Source organism: Nycticebus coucang, chromosome 3, assembly GCF_027406575.1.
Source record: "Nycticebus coucang isolate mNycCou1 chromosome 3, mNycCou1.pri, whole genome shotgun sequence".
NCBI classification, from domain to species: domain Eukaryota; kingdom Metazoa; phylum Chordata; class Mammalia; order Primates; family Lorisidae; genus Nycticebus; species Nycticebus coucang.
This window is the reverse complement of record NC_069782.1, coordinates 68,077,276-68,100,437: the sequence shown is the minus strand read 5'-3', so window position 1 is coordinate 68,100,437 and position 23,162 is coordinate 68,077,276. Positions and strand designations below refer to the sequence as shown.

General features: G+C 39.2%; 1 protein-coding gene across 1 annotated transcript in view; it reads left to right on the top strand.

Annotated features, from left to right (window-relative positions):
* The window catches only part of LOC128580996 (adhesion G protein-coupled receptor E2-like), a 47,457-nt gene extending 24,758 nt beyond the window's left edge, over window positions 1–22,699 (top strand). The window contains 9 exon segments of the mRNA XM_053583459.1: window positions 880–987; window positions 1,175–1,398; window positions 1,604–1,783; window positions 2,223–2,420; window positions 2,759–2,994; window positions 20,086–20,152; window positions 20,463–20,554; window positions 22,344–22,512; window positions 22,598–22,699. Coding sequence (XP_053439434.1) covers window positions 880–987; window positions 1,175–1,398; window positions 1,604–1,783; window positions 2,223–2,420; window positions 2,759–2,994; window positions 20,086–20,152; window positions 20,463–20,554; window positions 22,344–22,512; window positions 22,598–22,699 — 1,376 coding nt within the window.
* Window positions 22,700–23,162: the final 463 nt, after the last annotated feature.

Below are 23,162 nucleotides of genomic sequence, written 5' to 3'. Positions count from 1 at the left end.
TTTCCACTGTTTTAGTCCTCCTCTTGGGGTCCATAAGTCTCTCGCTGACTCCCTGTATCTTCATAGGAGTGATGATAGGCAGTTCCCACCAGCCAGAGATGCCTGGAGTCCTATCTCCCCAGACTCACGGTGCCCAGATGCAAGGAAGCTGTTACTCGGCTGCCATCTTGCTCCGCCTCCCTGTCTTCATAAATTCTTTCCCTACACCAGTATCTCTAAGAGTGTTTCCAATATATTCTAGAATTCTTACATTTTCGTGCCTTCAGTTTAAGTCTATTATCCACTATGAATTGATTTTTGTGAGTGGTGACAGGTGTGCCTCTCAATTCAGTCTTTTACATGTGGCTATCCAGTTTTCCCAGCATCATTTATTAAATAGGAATTCCTTTCCCCCATGTATGTTTTCATCTGCTTTAACAAAGATTAGGTGGGAATATGAGGATGGTTTTTGTCTCTGGGTTCTCTGTTCTGATTCATAGGTCTATGCCTCTGGGTTTGTGCCAGTATCATGTTGTTTTCATTACTACAGCCTTGTAATGCAGCTTGAACGCTGATAAAGGGATGCCTCTCATTGAGTTGACATTGGTAGTTTTGTCCATTTCATCTAGCTTACCTAATTTGTTATTGTACAATTGCTTGTACTATTCTTTTCTAATACTGTCTAATCTGTATACATATATATTATATATGAGTGTAAGCATATACACTAACTATAATGTGTGTATAGATAGTGTGTGTATATAAATATACACATGTCATATATATATATATATATACACACACACACCATACACACACACACATAAAATAATGCTACATCAACCACTGCAGGCACAAATCCTAACTTCACTTCCCTTGTATAATACCCACAATTCATAGAACTGTCCCTGGAGGTACAGGACCAAGGAGACAGGAATGTCACCTTGACTCAGAATCAGGCAAAGATGCAACTGAACTGGAATCTGGCACAGAAACCTGGTGACACAGGTAATGGCTGAGATACTAAAAGGTTCGTGAGGCTTCATGGTGAGACAAAATGCCCAAAAATGTGGAAAACAATATGTAAGATTAAAAAGAGGTGTGGGGTATGGGGAGCCCTAAGATAAGAGTTTATTTAAGAAATATGAGGCCCAACTGGGGACCTCAAGATGTTAACTGTGACCTTCTCCTGCAGGCCCTTCTGTGGTGGGCCTTGTGTCCACTCCAGGGATGGGCAAGTTGCTGGCCGAGGCCCCACTGGTCCTGGATCCTGAGCATCTGGCAGCTCTGCATGAAACACACAAGGGCTGGCTGCAGGATGTCCCCCCAGTCCTGCTCTCAGATGTCACCTCTGCCTTTCTGAGCAACAAGAACACCCAGAACCTCAGCTCCCCAGTTACTTTCACCTTCTCCCATCATGTGAGTGCTGGTAGGGTGAGGTGGTAGGCGTTGGAAGAAGCCTGAGTCCTGGGCACAGCCTTATTGCTCAGTTAACCCTTAGGGTTTAGGGGGCCCCATCACATTTGCATCATCTCCCCCAAAATCAACCCTTCTCAAGCCAACTTTGGGCCAGGATCTCAGAGCATCTCAATCCCCAGCTCACACCTGTGCTCTGTACCTACAGTCAGTGATCCCTAGGCCAAGGCAGAATGTATTCTGTGCCTTCTGGGAGCGTGGCCAGAGTGGATGTGGACATTGGGCCACCACAGGCTGCAGGACAGTGGACCCCAGAGACACCAGCACCACCTGCTGCTGCACCCACCTCAGCACCTTTGCCGTCCTCATGGCGCACTACGACGTGCAGGTGAGAGGAGATGCACTCTGCATCTACTGCTGTGTAACAGATTCCGACAAATGTGGCAGCTTACTAAAAGCAAATTTGTTAGCCCACATTTTCTCTGGGTCAGCATCCAGTATGGCAAGACATGACTCTTTTTCTCCTTCAGTCCTCCCAGGGGCTAAATTCATTAGTTCAGAACCTCATAAAATTCTAGATTAACTTCACATATTTAGTGCCTCCTCCATTCCTGGATTTCATAAACAAAAAAATACATGAATAAAAATGGCAGTGGGAGTCATTACCCCAGAGCAGGAAGGAAATTCTATTTTTTTTTATTTTTATTAAACCATAGCTGTGTACATTAGTATGATTGTGGGGCACCATACGCTTGGTTCATAGATCGTTTGACACATTTTCATCACATTAGGAAGGAAATTCTAATCGTGAACCTTTCTTTTCCCAGGAAGACCGTCTGGTGCTGACCTTCATCACCTACGTGGGGCTGGGCCTCTCTCTGTTGTGCCTCCTCCTGGCAGCCCTCACCTTCCTCCTGTGCAAGGCCATCCAGAACACCAGCAACTCCCTGCACCTGCAGCTCTCCATCTGCCTCTTCCTGGTCCACCTCCTTTTCCTCACAGCAATTGATCAAACCAAACCCAAGGTACTGATAATGGTGTCCCAAAGGACTCCATTCCTTGCCCCAGAAGGTTCTGGTTCATGAAACGATGCTGCATTGGATACCTTAATGAAATGACCCTGAGTCCTGGGAGGGCTAGAAGAGGAAACTGCCAATTTCACACTGCCTTACCCAACTAGAAAACAAATTTTTCTTTTATTCTCTTTCTTTTTTAACTATGCCCCTGTCAGCATGAAGAAAACAAATCTTCCCTTTACAACTCCATTATGTACATCAGAATTCCCCCACAATGCCAGATACAGCGGTCCTGGACCACTCCTAGACCAGACTGCTGCCCACAGTGTCTTTTACTCCACCCCAAGATGCTGTGCGCCATCATCGCAGGTGCCCTACACTATCTGTACCTGGCCTCCTTCACCTGGATGCTGCTGGAGGGCCTGCACCTCTTCCTCACTGCACGGAACCTGATGGTGGTCAGCTACTCCAGTGGGAGCACATTCATGAGGAGGCTCATGTTTCCTGTGGGCTATGGAGTCCCAGCTGTGATTGTGGCCATTTCTGCAGCATCCAGACCTCACCTTTATGGAACACCTGCCCGGTAAATACAACTCCCCACTGTCCTCATCTTCTGTAGTGCAACTATGGCTATTACTAAAACCAATATAGCATTTTGATTATGCCAGGGCATAATATAGAGAAGGACACTAAGTAATCATCCCTAGCCCATCCTTCTGGTAGAAGATTATGGTAATTAAGAAGAATGTATTTATATCTCTGTCCTTGAAGGATGAAATTAAAAGAATTTCTCAAGACAACATGTTTTTAATTTCAGAATATTATAGAGGTATACACATAAAACATAATCTTTTTAATCTAACCTAATTCATCCAAATTTTGTAGGATGTCTCATATTTTTATTTAGAAAAGGACACCTGATCTCAATAACCACAATAATGGAAATTGTGATAGTTAAGATTCGCAAAGTGCTTACTTTCTTACTTTGTGTCAGGTACTTTTCTAGCTTTTCTTTTTTTTTTTTTTTTGGTTTTTCACCTAATTGCAGTGGCTAAAACCTTAAGTGGACAATTTTGTCTTGTTTCCAAACTTAGGGAGAAAGCATTCAGTCTTTCCCCACGGAAGTATGACATTAGTTGAAGACTTTTTTTCATGGATACTCTTTTTCAGGTAGAGGAGATTCTTTTTTATTCCTAGTATATTGAATCTTTTTATTACAAAAAAGTGTTGGTGTTTGTCAAGTTCTTTTCTGAATGAATTCAGATGATTATATGATTTTTATCCTTTATTTTGTTAATATGGTATTACGCTGAAGGATTATTAGATATTAAATCAGCCTTACATTCATGGGAAAATAACATCTTGTTCATGGTTTAAAATCCTTTCTATATATTGCAATATTCAGTCTGTTAGCACTTCATTGAGGATTTTTATATTCATATTAATATATATATATGCATTTTTCTATTCTTGTGATCTCTTTTTCTGGTTTTTGTATCTGGGTAATACTGGTTCATAGAATAATTTGGGAATATAGAAAACTTCCTCTTGTTCTACTTTTGATTTTGTGAAGAACTGATATTAATTCTTTAAATGTTTGGAGAAACTCACTGATGTCATCTGGGCTTGGGCTTTTCTTTGTTGAAAGATTTTAAATTATTAGTTTAATAGTTATGTGTTATTATTCTTCTTGCTTGTAATAGGTCTATTAAGATAATCTATTTCCTCTTGAGGCAGTTCTGGTAGTGTATCTTTCTTTGAATTTCTCCGTTTTATGTAAGTTATCTAATTCGTTGTCATAAAATTACACATAGTTCCTTAATGTTATTTTTTTATTCTGTAAAGTCAGTATTGATGTCCCCTGTTTCATATATGATAATACTGAGTTTTCTTTAGCAATGAGGCTAGCTAAAGTTTGCCAATTGTGCTCATCTTTAAAAGAATTGCACTTTAGGAGAACAGAGACAAGATGGCAGACTGAAGGCAGCTTTCCACAGAGGCTCCCATCCAGAAGGAGAGTTAAAGGACAGAAATTTAGGAAGTAACCTGGTGGATTAGAGCTGCACCAAGAGAGAAGGTTGAAGAATGCTCATCAACCCTGCTGAGGTGAGCTACAACCCCAAGGATACAAACAAAAGGTACAAAATCCATCACCAAGCGAACGGGAGTCCCCTTCCCCATGAGAACGGCTCAGAGTGCCCCACAAACAAACAAACAGAGTTCAAAGTCTTCCCACTACACTCCACCAGAGAGACCATCTAAAAACTGGACCTACCTATCCTACTAGGGTGCGACGGCGTTCTCCTCCCAAGCATAAAACTGTATATATTCTCTACCTGCAATTCTGAGCTCCCAGCACTCCCCTCCACTCTTACTCTGAGGTCTGGAGGCCTGTCCCCCAGGAGTCCAGATTCTTGGGTGTTTTCTCAAGAGGTGTGGACAGGGCCTGAACTGCTGCTGGTCAGTGCTGATTCTGTGGCATAGGAGTGAGGAGAGGACGGTCGGCTGAAAGGGAAGCACAGGGGAGCAGCGGTGCCCCAAGGTGCAGAGCAACAGCATTTTTTGGCAACAATAGGGCTCACTCCCGGATATTCTAAAGCCACACTCCCTGTCTCCGTGGGCAAGCAGAGGAGGCCAGGCAGCTTCCCAGGTGGCAACCACTGTGGAACAGATCTGGGACTGAAACACAGGCCCTGTGAGTAAAGGGTTTGCCTGAGCCAGTACCGGCCTTAGTGGAGCACGGGAACTAAAAATCAGACATGCTGAGCCGGGAAATTCCCAGGGCAGGGCTGACCCAGAGGACTGCTTCACTGAGCCTAAGACAAACCCAGCCCTCAGGGGATTGTCAGCCTATAGACAAAAAAAGGCAGGAGGCTAGAACTGACAGCTAACTGAATACAAACCTGCAGAAGCAAAGACAGGGGCTGAGGTGCAGGCTCTGGGAACTCAAAACAGCTTCTCTTCTGTGGGGGAATTTAGCAGGGATGGAAACAAATTCTCGCAAAGTTGTTCTGTTCTGTCCTGTTAGTAACATCAATCTGGGGCAGGGCTGGAACTGAGTGAACACCCACCAGCTTCCCTCAAGTGCCCAAGGTTGTTAGGCCTCACCTCCCCCTGCTGGATAGAGGCAGAGTGCAGTGGCCAGTCTGAGCAGAAATAGATTTCCTTATGATTCAGGCAGGTGCAAACACTGGCATATCTGTTCATTGCAGGCAACTGGGTCACAGCCCTGCGGGGCTATCAGTGAATGGGTGTGACAGAGGTGCAAGGTGAGGAAGGAGGAATCAACCTTCCCAGACTAAACTATTTGCTGGGTGGGTCCTCCTGACTTCAGGGAACACTGGAGCAAGTCATATCTGAGTTGTCACCAGACCCCTGCCATCCAGCTGCCAGAGACCTTTTAAACTCTCCCAGATGAGATAGCTGCTGACTGAGACAATTGATTTTGACCTTTTGAACTGAGAAAATTGCCCGAGGACTATTCAAGTGGTGCCCTGGGTGCGTGATTGTAGGAAGGTTTGATTTTCCTTTTCCAATTTTTGCATGTGGGGGGTGGGGTGACTTAATTGCTGGTATTTCTCCACAGCTGAGACTTCAACCCAGAGTAACTGTTTCACATGAGTCGAACAGAGACCAGCTGAAAACAAGACAGAACTACTTAGTCCCACCACACCAAACAGGTCCCCAGTTTCTCAGGTCATAGCACTGTACAGGTCCTCGACAAAACTCCAGGGGAAAGATCAAAAAGTGTAAAACAATCATGGGGTGGAATCAGCGGAAAACTTCTGGTAAGATGAATAAGCAGAATAGATCAACCCCCTCAAGGAAAGATATGCCAGATGTAACTGAAGATCCCATTCATAAGCAGCTGGCCGAGATGTCATAAATCAAATGCAGAATTTGGATTGCAACAAGATTAATAGAATGGAGGAAAATTTGGAATGAGAAATTCAGGGAGCAATTCAAAAGTCCGAATTAGAAATTCGAGGAGAAATTCAAAAGTTGTCACAACAATTTAACGAATTCAAAGACAAAACCACCAAAGATTTTGACACACTGAAGCAAGAATTTGCAGCCCTCAAAGATTTGAAAAATACGGTAGAATCACTCAGTGACAGAGTGCAGCAAGCAGAAGAAAAGATTTCTGACATTGAAAACAAAGCCTTTGAATGCTCCCAAACTCTCAAAGAGAAAGAGAAATGGACAGCAAAAATGGATTATTCTCTCAGAGAGCTCTGGGATAATGTGAAGAAGGCTAATATCCACCTCATTGGAATTCCTAAAAGTGATGAAGTGGCCTTGCAAGTCACAGAGGCCCTTCTCCATGAAATTATGAAATTAAATTTCCCATTCATGCCAAGAGATTCTGAAATTCAGATAGACAGTTTCAGAACCCCAGCATGACTCAACCTGAATAAGACATCCCCAAGGCACATCATAATTAACTTCACTAAAGTTAATATGAAGGAGAAAATTCTGAAAGCAGCCATATGTAAGAAAACCATAAGCTACAAAGGAAAGAATATTAGAATAACTGCAGATCTCTCTGCTGAAAACTTTCAAGCCAGAAGAGGGTGGTCATCGACTTTTAATCTCCTAAAACAAAATAACTTTCAACCCAGGATCCTGTACCCAGCTAAACTGAGTTTCATTTATGATGGAGAAATTAAATACTTTAATGACATTCACATGTTGAAGAAATTTTCCATAACTAAACCAGCTCTTCAGGATATTCTCAGACCTATCCTCCATAATGACCAGCACAGTACTCTACCACAAAAGTAAACTCACTCAGAAACTTTTGATCAAACTCCAACTTCCACAGTGAGAAAAGGGTTAAAAATGTCCACTGGACTTTCAAAAAACTCAATACCCAAAATTTTACCAGCCTTATCAATATTCTCCATTAATGTGAATGGCTTACACTGTCCTCTAAAGAGGCACAGGTTGGCTGACTGGATACAAAAACTCAGGCCAGATATCTTCTGCATACAAGAATCTAATATTACCTTAAAAGATAAATATAGACTCAGGGTGAAAGGATGGTCATCCATATTTCAGGCAAATGGAAATCAGAAAAAAAGTGTGTGTTGCAATTCTATTTGCAGATACAATAGGCTTTAAACCAACAAAAGTAAGGAAGGATAAGAATGGTCACTTCATATTGGTTGAGGGTAATACTCAATATGATGAGATTTCAATTATTAATATCTATGCGCCCTACCAGAATGCACCTCAATTCATAAGAGAAACTCTACCAGACATGAGCAACTTGATTTCCTCCAGCTCCATAATAGTTGGAGATTTCAACACTCCTTTGGCAGTTCTTCCTTAAGAAGCTGAGCATCATACACTCGCTTCATAAACCATTTGACACATTTTTATCACAGTGGTTAACATAGCCCCATGATCATATCAATGTATACAGTTATGATTTAATAAAAAAAAAAAAAGAAGCTGAGCAAAGAAATTTTAGATTTAAACCTAACCATCCAACATTTGGATTTAGCAGACATCTGCAGAACATTTCATCCCAACAAAACTGAATGCATATACTTCTCATCAGCCAACGGAACATACTCCAAAATTGACCACATCTTAGGTCACAAATCTAATCTCACTAAATTTAAAGGAGTAGAAATTATTCCTTGCATCTTCTCAGACCACCATGGAATAAAAGTTGAACTCAGTAACAACAGGAATCTGCATACTCATACAAAAACATGGAAGTTAAATAACCTTATGCTGAATGACAGATTAATCTCATCTCAGAGATGAAGATGAGATGAGATTAAAAAGGAAACTGCCAAATTTTTGGAACAAAACAACAATGAAGAGACAAGATATCAGAACCTCTGGGATACCGCAATGGCAGTCCTAATAAGGAAATTTATAGCATTGTAAGGCTTCCTCAAGAGAACAGAAAGAGAGGAAGTTAAGAACTTAATGGGACATTTCAAGCAACTGGAAAAGGAAGAACATTCCAACCACAAACCCAGTAGAAGAAAAGAAATAACCAAAATTAGAGCAGAATTAAATGAAATGGAAAACAAAAGAATTATACAACAGATCAATACATTAAAAAGTTGGTTTTTGGAAAAGGTAAATAACATAGATAAACCTTTGGCTAACCTAACCAGGAAAAAAAATAGTAAAATCTCTAATCTCATCAATGAGAAATGACAAAGATGAAATAACAACAGACTCCTCAGAAATTCAAAGAATCCTTAATGAATATTACAAGAATCTTTATTCTCAGAAATATGAAAATCTGAAGGAAATTGACCAATACTTGGGAGCACGTCACCTTCAAGACTTAGCCAGAATCAAGTGGAAATGTTGAACAGGCCTATATCAAGCTCTGAAATAGCATCAACCATACAAAATCTCCCTTAAAAGAAAAGCCAGGGACCAGATGGTGTCACATCAGAATTCTACCAAACCTTTAAACAGGAGCTAGTACCTATATTACTCACCCTGTTCCAAAATATAGAAAAAGAAGGAAGACTACCCAACACGTTCTATGAAGAAAAAATCACACTGATCCCCAAAACAGGAAAAGACCCAACAAGAAAAAAAAATTATACACCAATATCACTAATGAATATAGATGCAAAAATATTCAACATGATCCTAACAAAAAGAATCCAGGAACACATCAAACAATTTATACATCATGACCAAGTCAGTTTTATCCCAGTGTCTCAAGGCTGGTTCAATATATATAAATCTATAAATATAATTCAGCACATAAACAAATTAAAAAACGAAGATCATATGATTCTTTCAATTGATGCAGAAAAAGCTTTTGATAATATCCAGCATCCCTTCATAATAAGAACACTTAAGAAAATTGGTATAGAAGGGACATTTCTTAAACCGATAGAGGCCACCTACAGCAAACTCACAGCCAATATCATATTAAATGGAGTTAAATCAAAATCATTTCCACTCAGATCAGGAACCAGGCAAGGTTGCCCATTGTCTCCAGTGGTGTGGAAGTTTTAGCCATCGCAAATAAGGAAGAAAAGGCGATCAAGGGTGTCCATATAGGGTCAGAAGAGATCAAACTTTTGCTTTTCGCAGATGATATGATTTTATGTCTAGAAAACACCAGGGATTCTACTACAAAATGCTTAGAAGTAATCAAGGAATAAAGCGGCATCTCAGGTTACAAAATCAACATTTATAAATTGGTAGCCTTTATATATACCAACAATAGTCAGGCTGAAAAAAAAACAGTTAAGGACTCGATTTCATTCACAGTAGTGCCAAAGAAGATGAAATGTTTGGGAGTTTATCTAACAAAGGATGTTAAAGATCTCTATAAAGCAAACTATGAAACTCTAAGAAAAGAAATAGCTGAAAATGTTAACAAATGTAAAAACATACCATGCTCATGGCTGGGAAGAATCAACATTGTTAAAATGTTCATACTACCCAAAGAAATATACAATTTTAATGCAATCACTATTAAAGCTCCACTGCATACTTTAAAGATCTTGAAAAAATAATACTTCATTTTATATGCAATCACAAAAAACCTGAATAGCCAAGACATTACTCAGAAATAAAAACAAAACAGGAAGAATCACGCTACCAGATCTCAAACTATACAATAAATCAATACTGATCAAAACAGCATGGTATTGGCACAAAAACAGAGAGGTAGATATACGGAACAGAATAAAGAACCAAGAGATTAACCCAGCTACTTACCGTTATTTGATCTTTGACAAGCCAATCAAAAACATTCAGTGGGGAAAAGATTCCCTATTTAACGAATGGTGCTAGGTGAACTGGCTGTCAACCTGTAGAAGACTGAAACTGGACCCACACATTTCACCATTAACTAAGATAGACTCTCACTGGATTAAAGATTTAAAGTGAAGACATGAAGCTATAAAAATCCTAGAAGAGAGTGCAGGGAAAAACTCTTGAAGCAATTGGTCTTGGCCAATATTTTATAAGGAGGACCACCCCAGGCAATTGAAGCAGCTTCAAAAATACATTGCTGGGACCTGATCAAACTGAAAAGCTTCAGCACAGCCAAGAACACAGTAAGTAAAGCAAGCAAACAGCCCTCAGAATGGGAGAAGATATTTGCAGGTTTTGTCTACGACAAAGGTTTCATAACCGGAATCCACAGAGAACTCAAATATGTAAGCAAGAAAAGAACAAGTGATCCCATCTCAGGCTGAGCAATGGACTTGAAGAGAGACTTCTCTGAAGAAGACAGGCACATGGCCTACAGATATATGAAAAAATGCTCATCATCCTTAATCATCAGAGAAATGCAAATCAAAACTACTTTGAGATGTCATCTAACTCCAGTAAGATTAGCCCATATCACAAAATCCCAAGACCAGAGATGCTGGCATGGATATGGAGAAAAGGGAACACTTCTACAGTGCTGGTGGGAATGCAAATAAATACATTCCTTTTGGAAAGATGTTTGGAGAACACTTAGAGATCTGAAAATAGACCTGTCATTCAATCCTATAATTCCTCTACTAGGTATATACCCAGAAGATCCAAAATCACATTATAACGAAGATATTTGTACCAGAATGTTTATTTTAGCCCAATTCATAATTGCTAAGTCATGGACAAAGCCCAAGTGCCCATTGATCCATGAATGGATTAATAAGTTGTGGTATATGTATACCATGGAATATTATGTAGCCTTAAAGAAAGATGGAGACTTTACCTCTTTCATGTTTACATGGATGGAGCTGGAACATATTCTTCTTAGTAAAGTATCTCAAGAATGGAAGAAAAAGTATCCAACGTACTCAGCCCTACTATGAAACTAATTTATGGCTTTCATAGGAAAGCTATAACCCAGTTATAACCTAAGAATATGGGGAAGCTAGAGAGGGAGGGAAGGAAGGGTGGAGGATGGACGGAGGGAGGGTGATTGGTGGGATTACATCTACTGTGCATTATACAAGGGTACATGTGAAACTTAGTAAATGTAGACTATAAATGTCTTAACACAATTACTAAGAAAATGCCAGGAATTCTATGTTAACCAGTGTGATGAAAATATGTCAAATGTTATATAAAACCAGTGTATGGTGCCCCATGATCACATTAATATACACAGTTATGATTTAATTTAAAAAAAGAAATAAATTAATGAATTCAAAGGCAAATTTACCAAGTATATGGAGATAGTGAAATAGGAGATAGCAGGGCTCAAGGAAATGAAAAAATTATTCAAGGATCAGAAAGAGGGACTGACGGAGGGGGGTGGGGCCTTGGTGTGTGTCACACTTTATGGGGGCAAGACATATTGCAAGAGGGACTTTACCTAACAATTGCAATCAGTGTAACCTGGCTTATTGTACCCTCAATGAATCCCCAACAATAAAAAAAATAATAATAATAATAAATTATTCAAGGAGTAATCCCATTAATCCTTGAATAGGTGCATCTTACAAGGGTATATGTGAATCCTAGTAAATGTGGAATGTAAAGGTCTTAGCAAAATAACTAAGAAAATGCTACGAAAGCTATTTTAACTAGTGTGATGAAAATGTGTCAAACAATCTATGAACCAAGTGTATGGTGCCCCATGATCATATTAATGTACACAGCTATGATTTAATAAAAAGAAAAAAATTATTCAAGGAGCTTGAAATATAATAGAATCCCTCAGTAATACAGTGGAGCAGGCAGTAAAAGGATCTCTGAAATTGAAGACAAAGCTTTTAAATATTCCCAAATGCTCAAAGAGGCTGACAGAGAGCAAAAACTAATTATTCTCTGAGAGAGTTGTGGGACCACTCCAAAAGACAAACATTCACCTTATAGGAATTCCTAAAGGAGAAGAGGATGGTCCTAAAGGCACAGATGCTCCACTCCAAGAGATTATGAGGGAGAATTTCCCAAGCATTGCAAGTTATACTGAAATTCAGATAGTAGACAGTTTCAGAACCCCAGCAAGACTCAATCCAAATAAAGCATCTCCTAGACACATTGTAATTAACTTTGCCAAAGTTAAGACAAAGGAGAAAATTCTGCAAGCAGCCAGCCATAAGAAAAGCATTACCTACAACGGGAGAAATATTAGAATCACTGCAGATCTCTCAGGTGAAACCTTCCAAGCCAGAAGAGGATGGTCACTAATCTTCAATCTCCTAAAACAAAACCACTTCCAGCCCAGGATCTGGTATCTAGCTAAACAGACCTTCATCTGTGATGGAGAAATTAAATACTTTACTGATATATACATGTGGAAGAAATTTGCCACAATTAAACCAGGTCTCCAGGATATTTTCAGTCCCATCCTCCATAATGACAAGCACAATGGTCACAGCCAAAGTAAATTCACCCAGAAACTTTTGAAAAAATCCTAACTTCCATAGTAGGGAAAGGACCAAAAATATACACGACCATTCAAAAAACTTGACACCCAAACACTCCAGGCTTATCAATTCTCTCAATTAATGTGAATGGCTTAAATTGTCCTCTATAGAGGCACAGGTTTGCCAATATCTATTGCATACAAGAATCTTATCTTACCTTCAAGGATAAAAATGGACTAAGGGTGAAGGAATGGACATATATAATTCAGGCAAATGGAAATCAGAAAAAAGCAGGGGTTACAATATTATTCATAGATTCAATAGGCTTTAAATCAACAAAAGTAAGGAAAAATAAGGATGGTCACTTCATATTTGTCAAGGGGAACATTCAACATGAAGAGATTTCAAATGTTAACATTTATGTGCCCTACTAGAATGTTCCTCTAGAATTTATAAAGGAATCTCAACAGACATGAACAATTTGATATCTTCCTTCACTATAATAGCCAAAGATTTTAACATCCCTTTGGCAGTTTTGGATAGATCCTCCAAGAAAAAACTAAGCAAAGAAATATTGGACTTAAACTTGACCCTACAACAAATGGACTTAACAGACATCTACAGACCATTTAATCCTAACAAAAGTGAATACACATTCTTCTCATCAGCCCATGGATCATCCTCCAAAATTGATCATATCGTAGTTCACAGTCTAATCTCAGCAAATTTTAAAGAACAGAAATTATTCCTTGTATCTTCTCAGACCATAATGGTATAAAAGTTGATCTCCTTTTTCTATTTTTTTTATGCAACAGATTTTAACAACTGCCAATATTATAACAGTTTATCTTAATAGCAACAGGAATCTTCATACTCAAACAAAGACATGAAAACTAAATAACCTTATACTGAATGATAGCTGGGTCAAAGACAAGATTAAAAAGGAAACCAACAAATGTTTTGAACAAAATGATAGTGATGACACAAATTATCAAAACCTGTGCGATACTGCAAAGGCAGCCCTAAGAGGGAAATGTATAGCATTGGAAGCCTTCCTCACGAAAACAGAAAGAGAGGAAGTCAATGATTCAATAGGACATCTCAAGTAACTGGAAAAGGAAGAACATTCCAACCCTAAACACAGCAGAAGAAAGGAAATAACAAAAATTAGTACAGAATTAAATGAAATTGAAAGCAAAGGAATCATTTCAACAAAACAAAAAGTTGATTTTACGAAAAGATCAATAAAATTAATAAGCCTTTGCCTAATTTAACCAGAAACAGGAAAACAAAATCTCTAATATCATCAATCAGAAATGATAAAGCAGAAATAACCACAGACACCTCAGAAATTCAAAAAAAACCCTCAATGATTACTACAAAAACTCTATTCTCAGAAATATAAAAATCTGGTGGGAAACCCCACCATGGGTTCTCAGAGAGGCTTATGGGAGTTCTGCCCATGTTGTAAGACTCTGGTTCCAAGGTGACCTCTGAATGAGGTAGGCCTGGCCTGGGGAGTATAAAAGAGAATCACTGGCCATAACTCTCACCTCTTTGCCCCTTTGAAAAAAAAAAAAATCTGGTGGAAATGTACCAAACCTGAAAGCATGCCACTTTCCTAGACTCAGCCAGAAAGAATTAGAAATGCTGAGTAGATGTATATCAAGCACTGAAATAGCATCAATAACACAAAATCTTCCCAAAAAGAAAAGTCCAGGACCAGATAGCTTCACAACAGACGTCTACCAAACCTTCAAAGAGGAACTAATAACTATTTTACATAACCTTTTCCAAAGCATAGAAAAAGAAGGAATACTCTTCAACACATTCTATGAAGCAAATATCACCCTGATCTCCCAAACAGGAAAAGACACAACAAAAAATGAAAACTATAGACCACTATCATTAATGAATATTTATGCAAAACTATTCAATAATTCCCTAGCAAACAGAATTCAACAAAACATAAAAAAAATTATCAGTGGGTGGCACCTATGGCTTAGTGAGTAGGGCACTAGCTCCATATACTGAGGGTAGCAGGTTGAAACCTGTCCCCAGCCAAACTGCAACAAAAAAATAGCTGGGCATTGTGTCAGGGACCTGTAGTCCCAGCTACTCGGGAGGCTGAGGCAAAAGAATCACCTAAGCTGAAGAACTGGAGGTTTCTGTGAGCTGTGATGCCATGGCATTCTACCAAGGGTGACAAAGTGACACTCTGTCTCTAAAAAATAAATAAATAAAAATAAAAATAAAAAAATGTCAAAAAAAAATTATACACCATGATCAAGTTGGTTTTATCCCAGAGTTACAAGGCTGGTTCAACATACATAAATTCATAAATATAATGCATCACATAAATAAAATAAAAAACAAAGACCATATGATTCTCTCAATTAATGCAGAAAAAGCTTTTGATAATATCCAGCACCCTTTCATGATCAGAACACTCAAGAAAATGGGCTTAAAAGGGTCATTTCTGAAACTGATAGATGTCACATATAGCAAACCCACAGCCAATATCATACTGAATGGAGTAAAATTGAAAGCATTTCCACTCAGATCTGGAACTACACAAGGATGCCCATTGTCTTCACTGCTATTCAACATAGTAATGGAATTTCTATCCATTGCAATCAGGCAAGAGAAGGGGATCAAGGTATTCAGATGGGGTCAGAGGAGATCAAACTCTCACTCTTTGCAGATGATATGATCCTATACCTGGAAAACCCCCAAGGACTCAGCTACAAAACTCTTAGAAATGGCTCAGCACCTGGAGCTCAGCAGCTAGGGCACCAGGTGCATACACCAAAGCTGGCAGGTTCAAACCCAGCCCGGGCCTGCCAAACAACAATAACAACTACAACCAAAAAATAGCTGGGCATTGTGGTGGGCACATGTAGTCCCAGCTACTTGGGAGGCTGAGGCAAGAGAATAGCTTAAGCCCAAGAGTTTGAGGTTGCTGTGAGCTGTGATGCCACAGCACTCCACTGAGGATAACATAGTGAGACTCTGTCTCAAAAAAAAAAAAAAAACACTCTTAGAAGTGATTAAGGAATACAGCAGCATCTCAGGTTACAAAATCAATACTTACAAATCCATAGCTTTTGTATATGCTGCTAATAGTCAAGCTGAAAATATAGTCAAGGACTCTATTCCTTTTACAGTAGTGCTAAGGAAGATAAAATGTCTGGGAATTTACCTAACAAAGGACATGAAAGATCTCTATAAAGAGAATTATTAAACTCTGAGAAAAGAAATAGCTGGAGATATTAACCAATGCAAAAACATACCATGCCCATGGCCGGGAAGAATCAACCTTGCTAAAATGTCCATACTACCCAAAGCATTGTATTAATATACAGATTTAATGCAATCCCTATTAAAGCACCATCATCATACTTTAAAGAGTTTGAAAAAATAGTGCTCCATTTCATACAGAATCAGAAAAAAACTCAAATAGCAAATACACTACTCAAATAAAAACAGATCAAGTGATATCACATTACCAGATTTCAGGCTATACTATAAATCTATATTGATCAAAACAGCCTGGTACTGGCACAAAAATAGAGAGGTAGATTAATGGAACAGACTAGAAAACTAAGAGATGAACCCAGCCACTTATAGTCATTTTATCTTTGACAAAAACATTCATTGGGGGAAAGATTCCCTATTTAACAAGTGGTGCTGGGTGAACTGCCTGGTGACCTGTAGAAGAATGAAATTGGACCCTCATCTCTCACCATTAGCAAAGATTGATTGGCACTGGATAAAACATCTAAACTTAAGACATGAAGGTATAAAAATATTAGAAGAGAGTGCAGGGAAAATGCTTGAAAAATTGGATGGGAAAATTTTTTATGAGGAGAATCCCCCAGGCAATTGAAGCAACACCAAAATTATATTACTGGGATCTCATCAAACTAAAAAGCTTCAGCACAGCCAAGAGCACAGTAAATAAAGCAAACAGACAGCCTTCAGAATGGGAAAAGATATTTTCGGAAGCAGGTTATGCTTCTGACAAAGGTCTGATACTAGAATCCACAGAGAGCTCAAACTAATCAATAAGAAATGAACAGATAACCCCATTTCTATGTGGGCAAAAATTTGAACAGAATCTTCTCTGAAGAAGACAGGAGCATGGCCTACGAACACATGAAAAAATACTTATCTTCTTTATTCATCAGAGAAATGCAAATCAAAACCACTTTGAGATATCACCTAACTCCAGTAAGATCAGCCCACATAACAAAATCCCAAAACTAAAGATGTTAGCGAGGATGTAGAGAGAAGAGAACACTTCTACACTGCTGGTGGGAGTGCAAGTTAATATGACCTTTTTGGAAAGAAGTTTGGAGAATACTCAAGGGACTAAAAGAGGACCTACTGTTTGATCCTGCAATCCCTGTATTAGGTATTTACCCAGATGATCAAAAATCATTTTACAACAAAGACATTTGCACCAGAATGTTTATTGCAGCCCAATTCATAATTGCTAAGTCATGGAAGCAGCACAAGTGCCCATAACCTATGAATGGATTAATAAATTGTGGTATATGTACACCATGGAATACTATGCATCCATAAAAAAGATAGAGACTTCACATCTTTTATATTTACCTGGATGGAGCTGGAACATATTCTTCTTAGTAAAGTATCTCAAGAATGGGGGGGAAATTATCCAATGTACTCAATACTACTATGAAATCAATATATAATCACCTACACATTCATAGGAATGGTAAAACATAACTATAGTCCCAAAAGGAGGAGGGAAAAGGAAGGAGAGGGGAGGGAGGAAACCAGGAGGAAAGAGGATATTTGGGGGGACCTAAACTAATGTGCATATGCAATGATACATTTCTAAACTATTAAGAATAGAGTGTGAATGTCTTACCACAACAAATAAATAAGCAAGGAGATGGTTATCTTTATCAGTTAGATGTAAGCATTCCACATTGTCTATAAAATCAGCACACTGTACGTCAAAATCCACTGATGTACACAGTTATGATTTAATAAATAATTTAAAAAATAAAAAAACTAAAAGACAGACAAAAAGTGATGGTGAGGATGTGAAAAATACAAATTTTCATATATTGCTGCTTGGGATATAAAACAGTGTGGCCATTTCAGAACACAGTTTGATAGTTCCTCCAAAAGTTAATCATATAGCTACCACATGACCCAGCAATTTCACTCTTACACACATAACTAAAAGAAGTGAAAACAAATATCCATGCAAAATTTTGCACATGGGCTGGGCATAGTCACATGTGCCTGTGATGCTATCACTCTGGGAAGCTAAGCTGGGAGGCTCAGTTGAGCTCACGAGTTCAATACCAGCCTAAGTAAGAGCAAGACCCCATCTCCATAAAAAAAAAAAAATATATATATATATATAAATATTAGCTGAGTCTGGTTCCCATGCCTGTAGTCCCAGCTACTGGGGAGACAGAGGCAACAGAATCCCTCAAGCCCAGGAATTTGAGGCTGAAGTTAGCTATGATAATACAGAATGACAGTGAGACTCAGTCTCAAAAAAAAAAAAAAAAATATGTATATATCGATGCTCGTAGCAACATTATTCAAAATAGTCAAAAATTGGAAACAACCGAAATGCCCATCACCGATAAATGAATAAAAAATTATGGTACAGCTATATGATGGGATATTATCCAGTCATAAAAAAGAATTTTTATTTTTTTATTTCAGATTATTATAAGGGTATATATGATTAGGTTACATTGTTTGCATTTATTAGGTAAAGTCCAAGCTGTAGTTAAGCCCTTCCCCCAAGAGATGTGCCATATACCTCTATATATTTCCTGTTAGGTGAGAGCTTACCAAGCTCTCTCCCTCATCCCCCCTTCTTGAATTTAATTGTGTTTTTCTTTCACGTGGGAAGGTAGTTGTTCATCTATTAGCTCATAATAGTATTCAGTACATTGGATGTTTGCTTTTCTATTTTTCTGATACTTTCCTTAGGATGATGTTCTGCACACCCATCTAGGTAATTCAAAAGATTTAAAGTCTCCACTTTTCTTTATGGCTGAATAGTATTCCATGTTATACATACACCCAAGTTTATCATTTGTGAGTTTTTGGTTGTTTCCACATCTTGGTGATTGTGAATTGAACTGTGATAAATATTCTAGTGCAAGAATCCATATGGTAAAATGATCTTTTTCCTTCTGAGATATCTAGTAAATGAGATGCAGGATCAAATGGAAGGTCTACTTTTAGCTCTCCGAGGATTCTCAATCAAAGCTGCAGATGCTGGTGTAGATGTGGAGAGAAAGGAACATTTACACACTGTTGGTGGGATTGCAAACCAATACATCCTTTTTGGCAAGAAGGATGCAGAAAAAAGAATTTTGAAATATTATTCAGCCATTTAAAAATATTTCAGTATGGGTGAACCTTCAAAATACTACGCTGAGTAAAGGACTCCAATCATAAAAGACCAAACATTGTATCCATTTATATGAAATGTCCAGAATAAGCAAACACATAACAGAAAGCAGATCTGTTGAGGCCTGAACCTGGAGTAAGGAGTGGAATGTGTGTGGAATGTGTATACAGTTTCTTTTGGAAAAGTAAAAATTTTCAAAAATTAGATTATGTGATGATTGTACAACTTTTTTTTTTTTTTTTGCAGTTTGGCCAGGGCTGGGTTTGAACCCACCACCTCCAGCATATGGGGCCGGTGCCCTACTCCTTGAGCCACAGGAGCCACCCGATGATTGTACAACTCTTTATATTCAATGAATACTGAACTCTATGAGTCAGTGAACACTTGAAATGAGTAGGTTTTATAACATGTAAAATATAGTTCAATAAAATCATAAATAATCATAATATAGCTCAGTGGATGGGTTTTAAAGCAGATTTTTAAAAAATTAAATTGAACAGTGCAAGAAAAGCCCTTAAAATCATGTTACGTTTACAGGACTCTCACAAAATGGCAACACATTTACAGAATTCTCTCTGCTCCAACACTGTTTATCTCAGTAGCATCCACTCACTCTTCATGTCTCAACTAAATACACAGTAATTTCCTTGGGGACTCCTCCTTGACTACCCTAATCCCATACACCCAAAACTAAGTATGACATCCAATGACACACTCATTCATTCTCAAAGTCTTCCATTTTTGTTTTATTGTTAAAATGGGCCTAATTGTGTGTGTCCTGAGTTGAGATCTGCGTGACCTAAGACCATGTTTCTTCACCACTATCTTCAGAGGACACACTTAATATTTGATGAAGAAAGAAAGAAAGGGGGGAGGGAATGATCTACGTAACTGTTCCCTATCTCCAAGGGCAAATGCACTTTTTATTCTCTCTCTTGCTTAGGTGCTGGCTCCACCCAGAAAAGGGATTTATATGGGGCTTCCCTGGACACGTCTGTACCATCTTCTCTGTAAGTGCTGTAGTCTGATCATTTCTACTGCCCAGCTGAGGATCATTAGCAGGATTCTAAGTATGGTGACAAGAACAGAAATGTCCCTGGGTGGTCTTGGGTTGTGTTGTGTTGGGTTGGGTTGGGTTTTCAAACTATCTCAAACTCTAACACAATAGTTAGAGTTACACAATAGTTAGAGTTAATATTGAGTTAATAGTTCTCTTAATATTGAGAAACTACTTAAGGGCATAATTGATGTTGGACAGAATAGGGTGAGGAGATAACAGTATTAAATTTTGTTCAAAAAATGTTTTGTGGTTTTCCCAAGGTAAATTTGGCTTTCTTTTTGATGACCCTCTGCATTTTGAGAAACAGACTATCCTCTCTCAACAGTGAAGTGTCTACCCTTCAGAATGCAAGGCAAGTTGGAGACGAGAGTGATAACTACACAAGCATGTATGGTTCCCAAGAGTGTAACTGTGTGCCTCAGCAGCCTCTGATGTTGCTTCTCAGGGTCTTCTGAGGAGACCCAGAGTACACACATGTGGGCACTTGGGTGGTTTCCACATCTTGGTGGAAACACATGTGGCCATCCTTCCGTGGCAACCATCTCAAATCCAGTGGTCTGCTGCTACATCCCATGCAAAATATTCCAAATACCTCTAAACCCAGTTTATGAATCCCTCAGCAACAGGAAGAATTGATATTAGTTAATAAATGCTACATATACACAATGAAATACTATTTTGCTATTTAAAAGAATTAAATTATGTCATTTGCAGAATTAAATCATGTCATTTGCAGACAAATATTACATGTTCTCACTCATGTGGCAACATTAAAAAAGTTGGTCTTGGCGGAGCTGTGGCTCACATCCATAATCCCAGCACTCTTGGAGGCCAAGGAAGGAAGATTGTTTGATGCTAGGAGTTCAAGACCAGCCTGAGAAAGAGCGAGATCCCATCTGCACAAAAAGTACAAAAATTGGCTGGTCATGGTGTCCTGCATCTGTAGTCCCAGCTATTCAGGAGGCTGAGGCAGAAAGATTCCTTCTTCCCAGGAGTTTGACATTGTAGTGAGCTTTGATGACACCACTGTACTTCAGCCATGGTGGCAGAATTAAACCTGCCTCAAAAAAAAGTAAAAAAAAAAAAAAAAAAAAGGGCTGATCTCATAGAGTTAGTAGAATGATAAATGCAGATGCTTGAAAGCGTATAGGGGTGGGGGCTGGAAGGATGAGGAGTAGTTGGTTCATAGGTACAAATGTACAACTACACAGAAAGAATAAGTTCTAATCTTCAAAAGCAGAGTAAGGTGACTATAGGTACCAATAATGAAGGTAGCATGTATTTCAGAGCTAGAAGAGAGGACTTGGAATGTTGCCAACAAACACATAGGAACAACGGACACTGGAAGTGATGGATACCCTAAATACCCTAATTTGATCATTGCACACTCTACACATGTAACAAAATCTCACATGTACCCCATAAATATGTACAAATATTATGCTTCAGTTAAAATATAGGTAAAAAGGTAAAAAAATCAACATGCTTTGGACTTTCATCAGCAGTCCTATGACAAAAGTGCAAAGGATATTTATGGTTCATGACTGTTGCCACCACCCAGTCAGCACTTGCATATCCTACCCTCAGTCCCAGCTCCCTCTCACCCCTCAAGCAATCTTCCCTCTGGAAAACTCCAAGTCAACTTCAAATCCTCCTGGAGGCTTGGGCAGCCCTTTCCTGCAGGCACACTTTCGACTTGGCACCCACCATTACCCTTTCCTAATTTCGCATGTCATTCTTTGGTTGTGTTATTCATTTGAAGAGACTGTGAACCTTATGAAAATGGAAATCTTCTCTTTGTTATTATTATATATAATGCCCATGCTGTAACACACAGCCAGGTGCACATTACATCCTCAGTAATGTTGCTTAAGTGAAATTAGGGATCTTCATGGAGCATCATAAAATTTTTGAAATGTGAACTATGAAATGTCACTGTCCTTCTTGAACCAAGTCAAAATGCCACCCTGGACCCACATGGCAGGGTGGGGTATGATAGACAGAAAATATCTAAGCTGATCGCAATTCAGTCTCAGAAATCACCTACAGGCAATAGAAGGGGCACCCATGGATAGAGCTAAGGACAGCCTTGATCTTGCTCCTCTGTGTGTATCACCTGCCTCCTTCCTCACCCGACCCAGGATGCTGACATTTAAAGCGACAGCTCAGCTCTTCATCCTGGGCTGCACCTGGTGTCTGGGCATTCTGCAGGTGGGTCCAGCGGCCCAGGTGATGGCCTACCTCTTCACCATCATCAACATGCTGCAGGGTGTCTTCATCTTCCTGGTCTACTGCTTCCTCAGCCAGCAGGTACCACTGCCCACCTCCCACCGAGGACCCTTCCCATCCTCACCCCTCTCAGTGAGCTGACTCAGAACGCATGTTGCCTCTACAGGTCCGGGAGCAGTACAGGACATGGTTTAAAAAGATCAGGAAATTGAGACCTGAGGCTGAGATGTACACACTCTCCAGCAGGGCTGTATCTGACATGTGCTAACCCATCACGCATTTCTCCCTGAGCATTTTGACTACTGATCCACAGCAGCAGCATACACCTGTCCCACTGGGTAACCCGAGTGTACAGCAGGTGATGCCCCAGGATGGCGCCTGCTGGGATGGATCTTGGACTCATTAACCATTAGGAACATCTTAGTTGAAATGTATGCCTTTAAAAATCCTTTACTTTTACTCCTTAGGGAACTGTGCTCATGTTGACTCTTACACATGAACGCCCTTATTGAACATCTACCATGTGCCATGCGTGGATAACTAAAAAAGAAAGTATCAATGATCTGAAGCAGTGGTGCACATTCTACTTACTCAGAGACACGTATCATAGTCTCTTCCTCTACTTTAGTTCGCTATGTACCTGTATTGAATATGACTTTGCACATAACCATCCCCTCATTCTCCGTACGTTGAGTGCCCACTTTGTGCAAAACGTGGTGCATGTGCTTTTT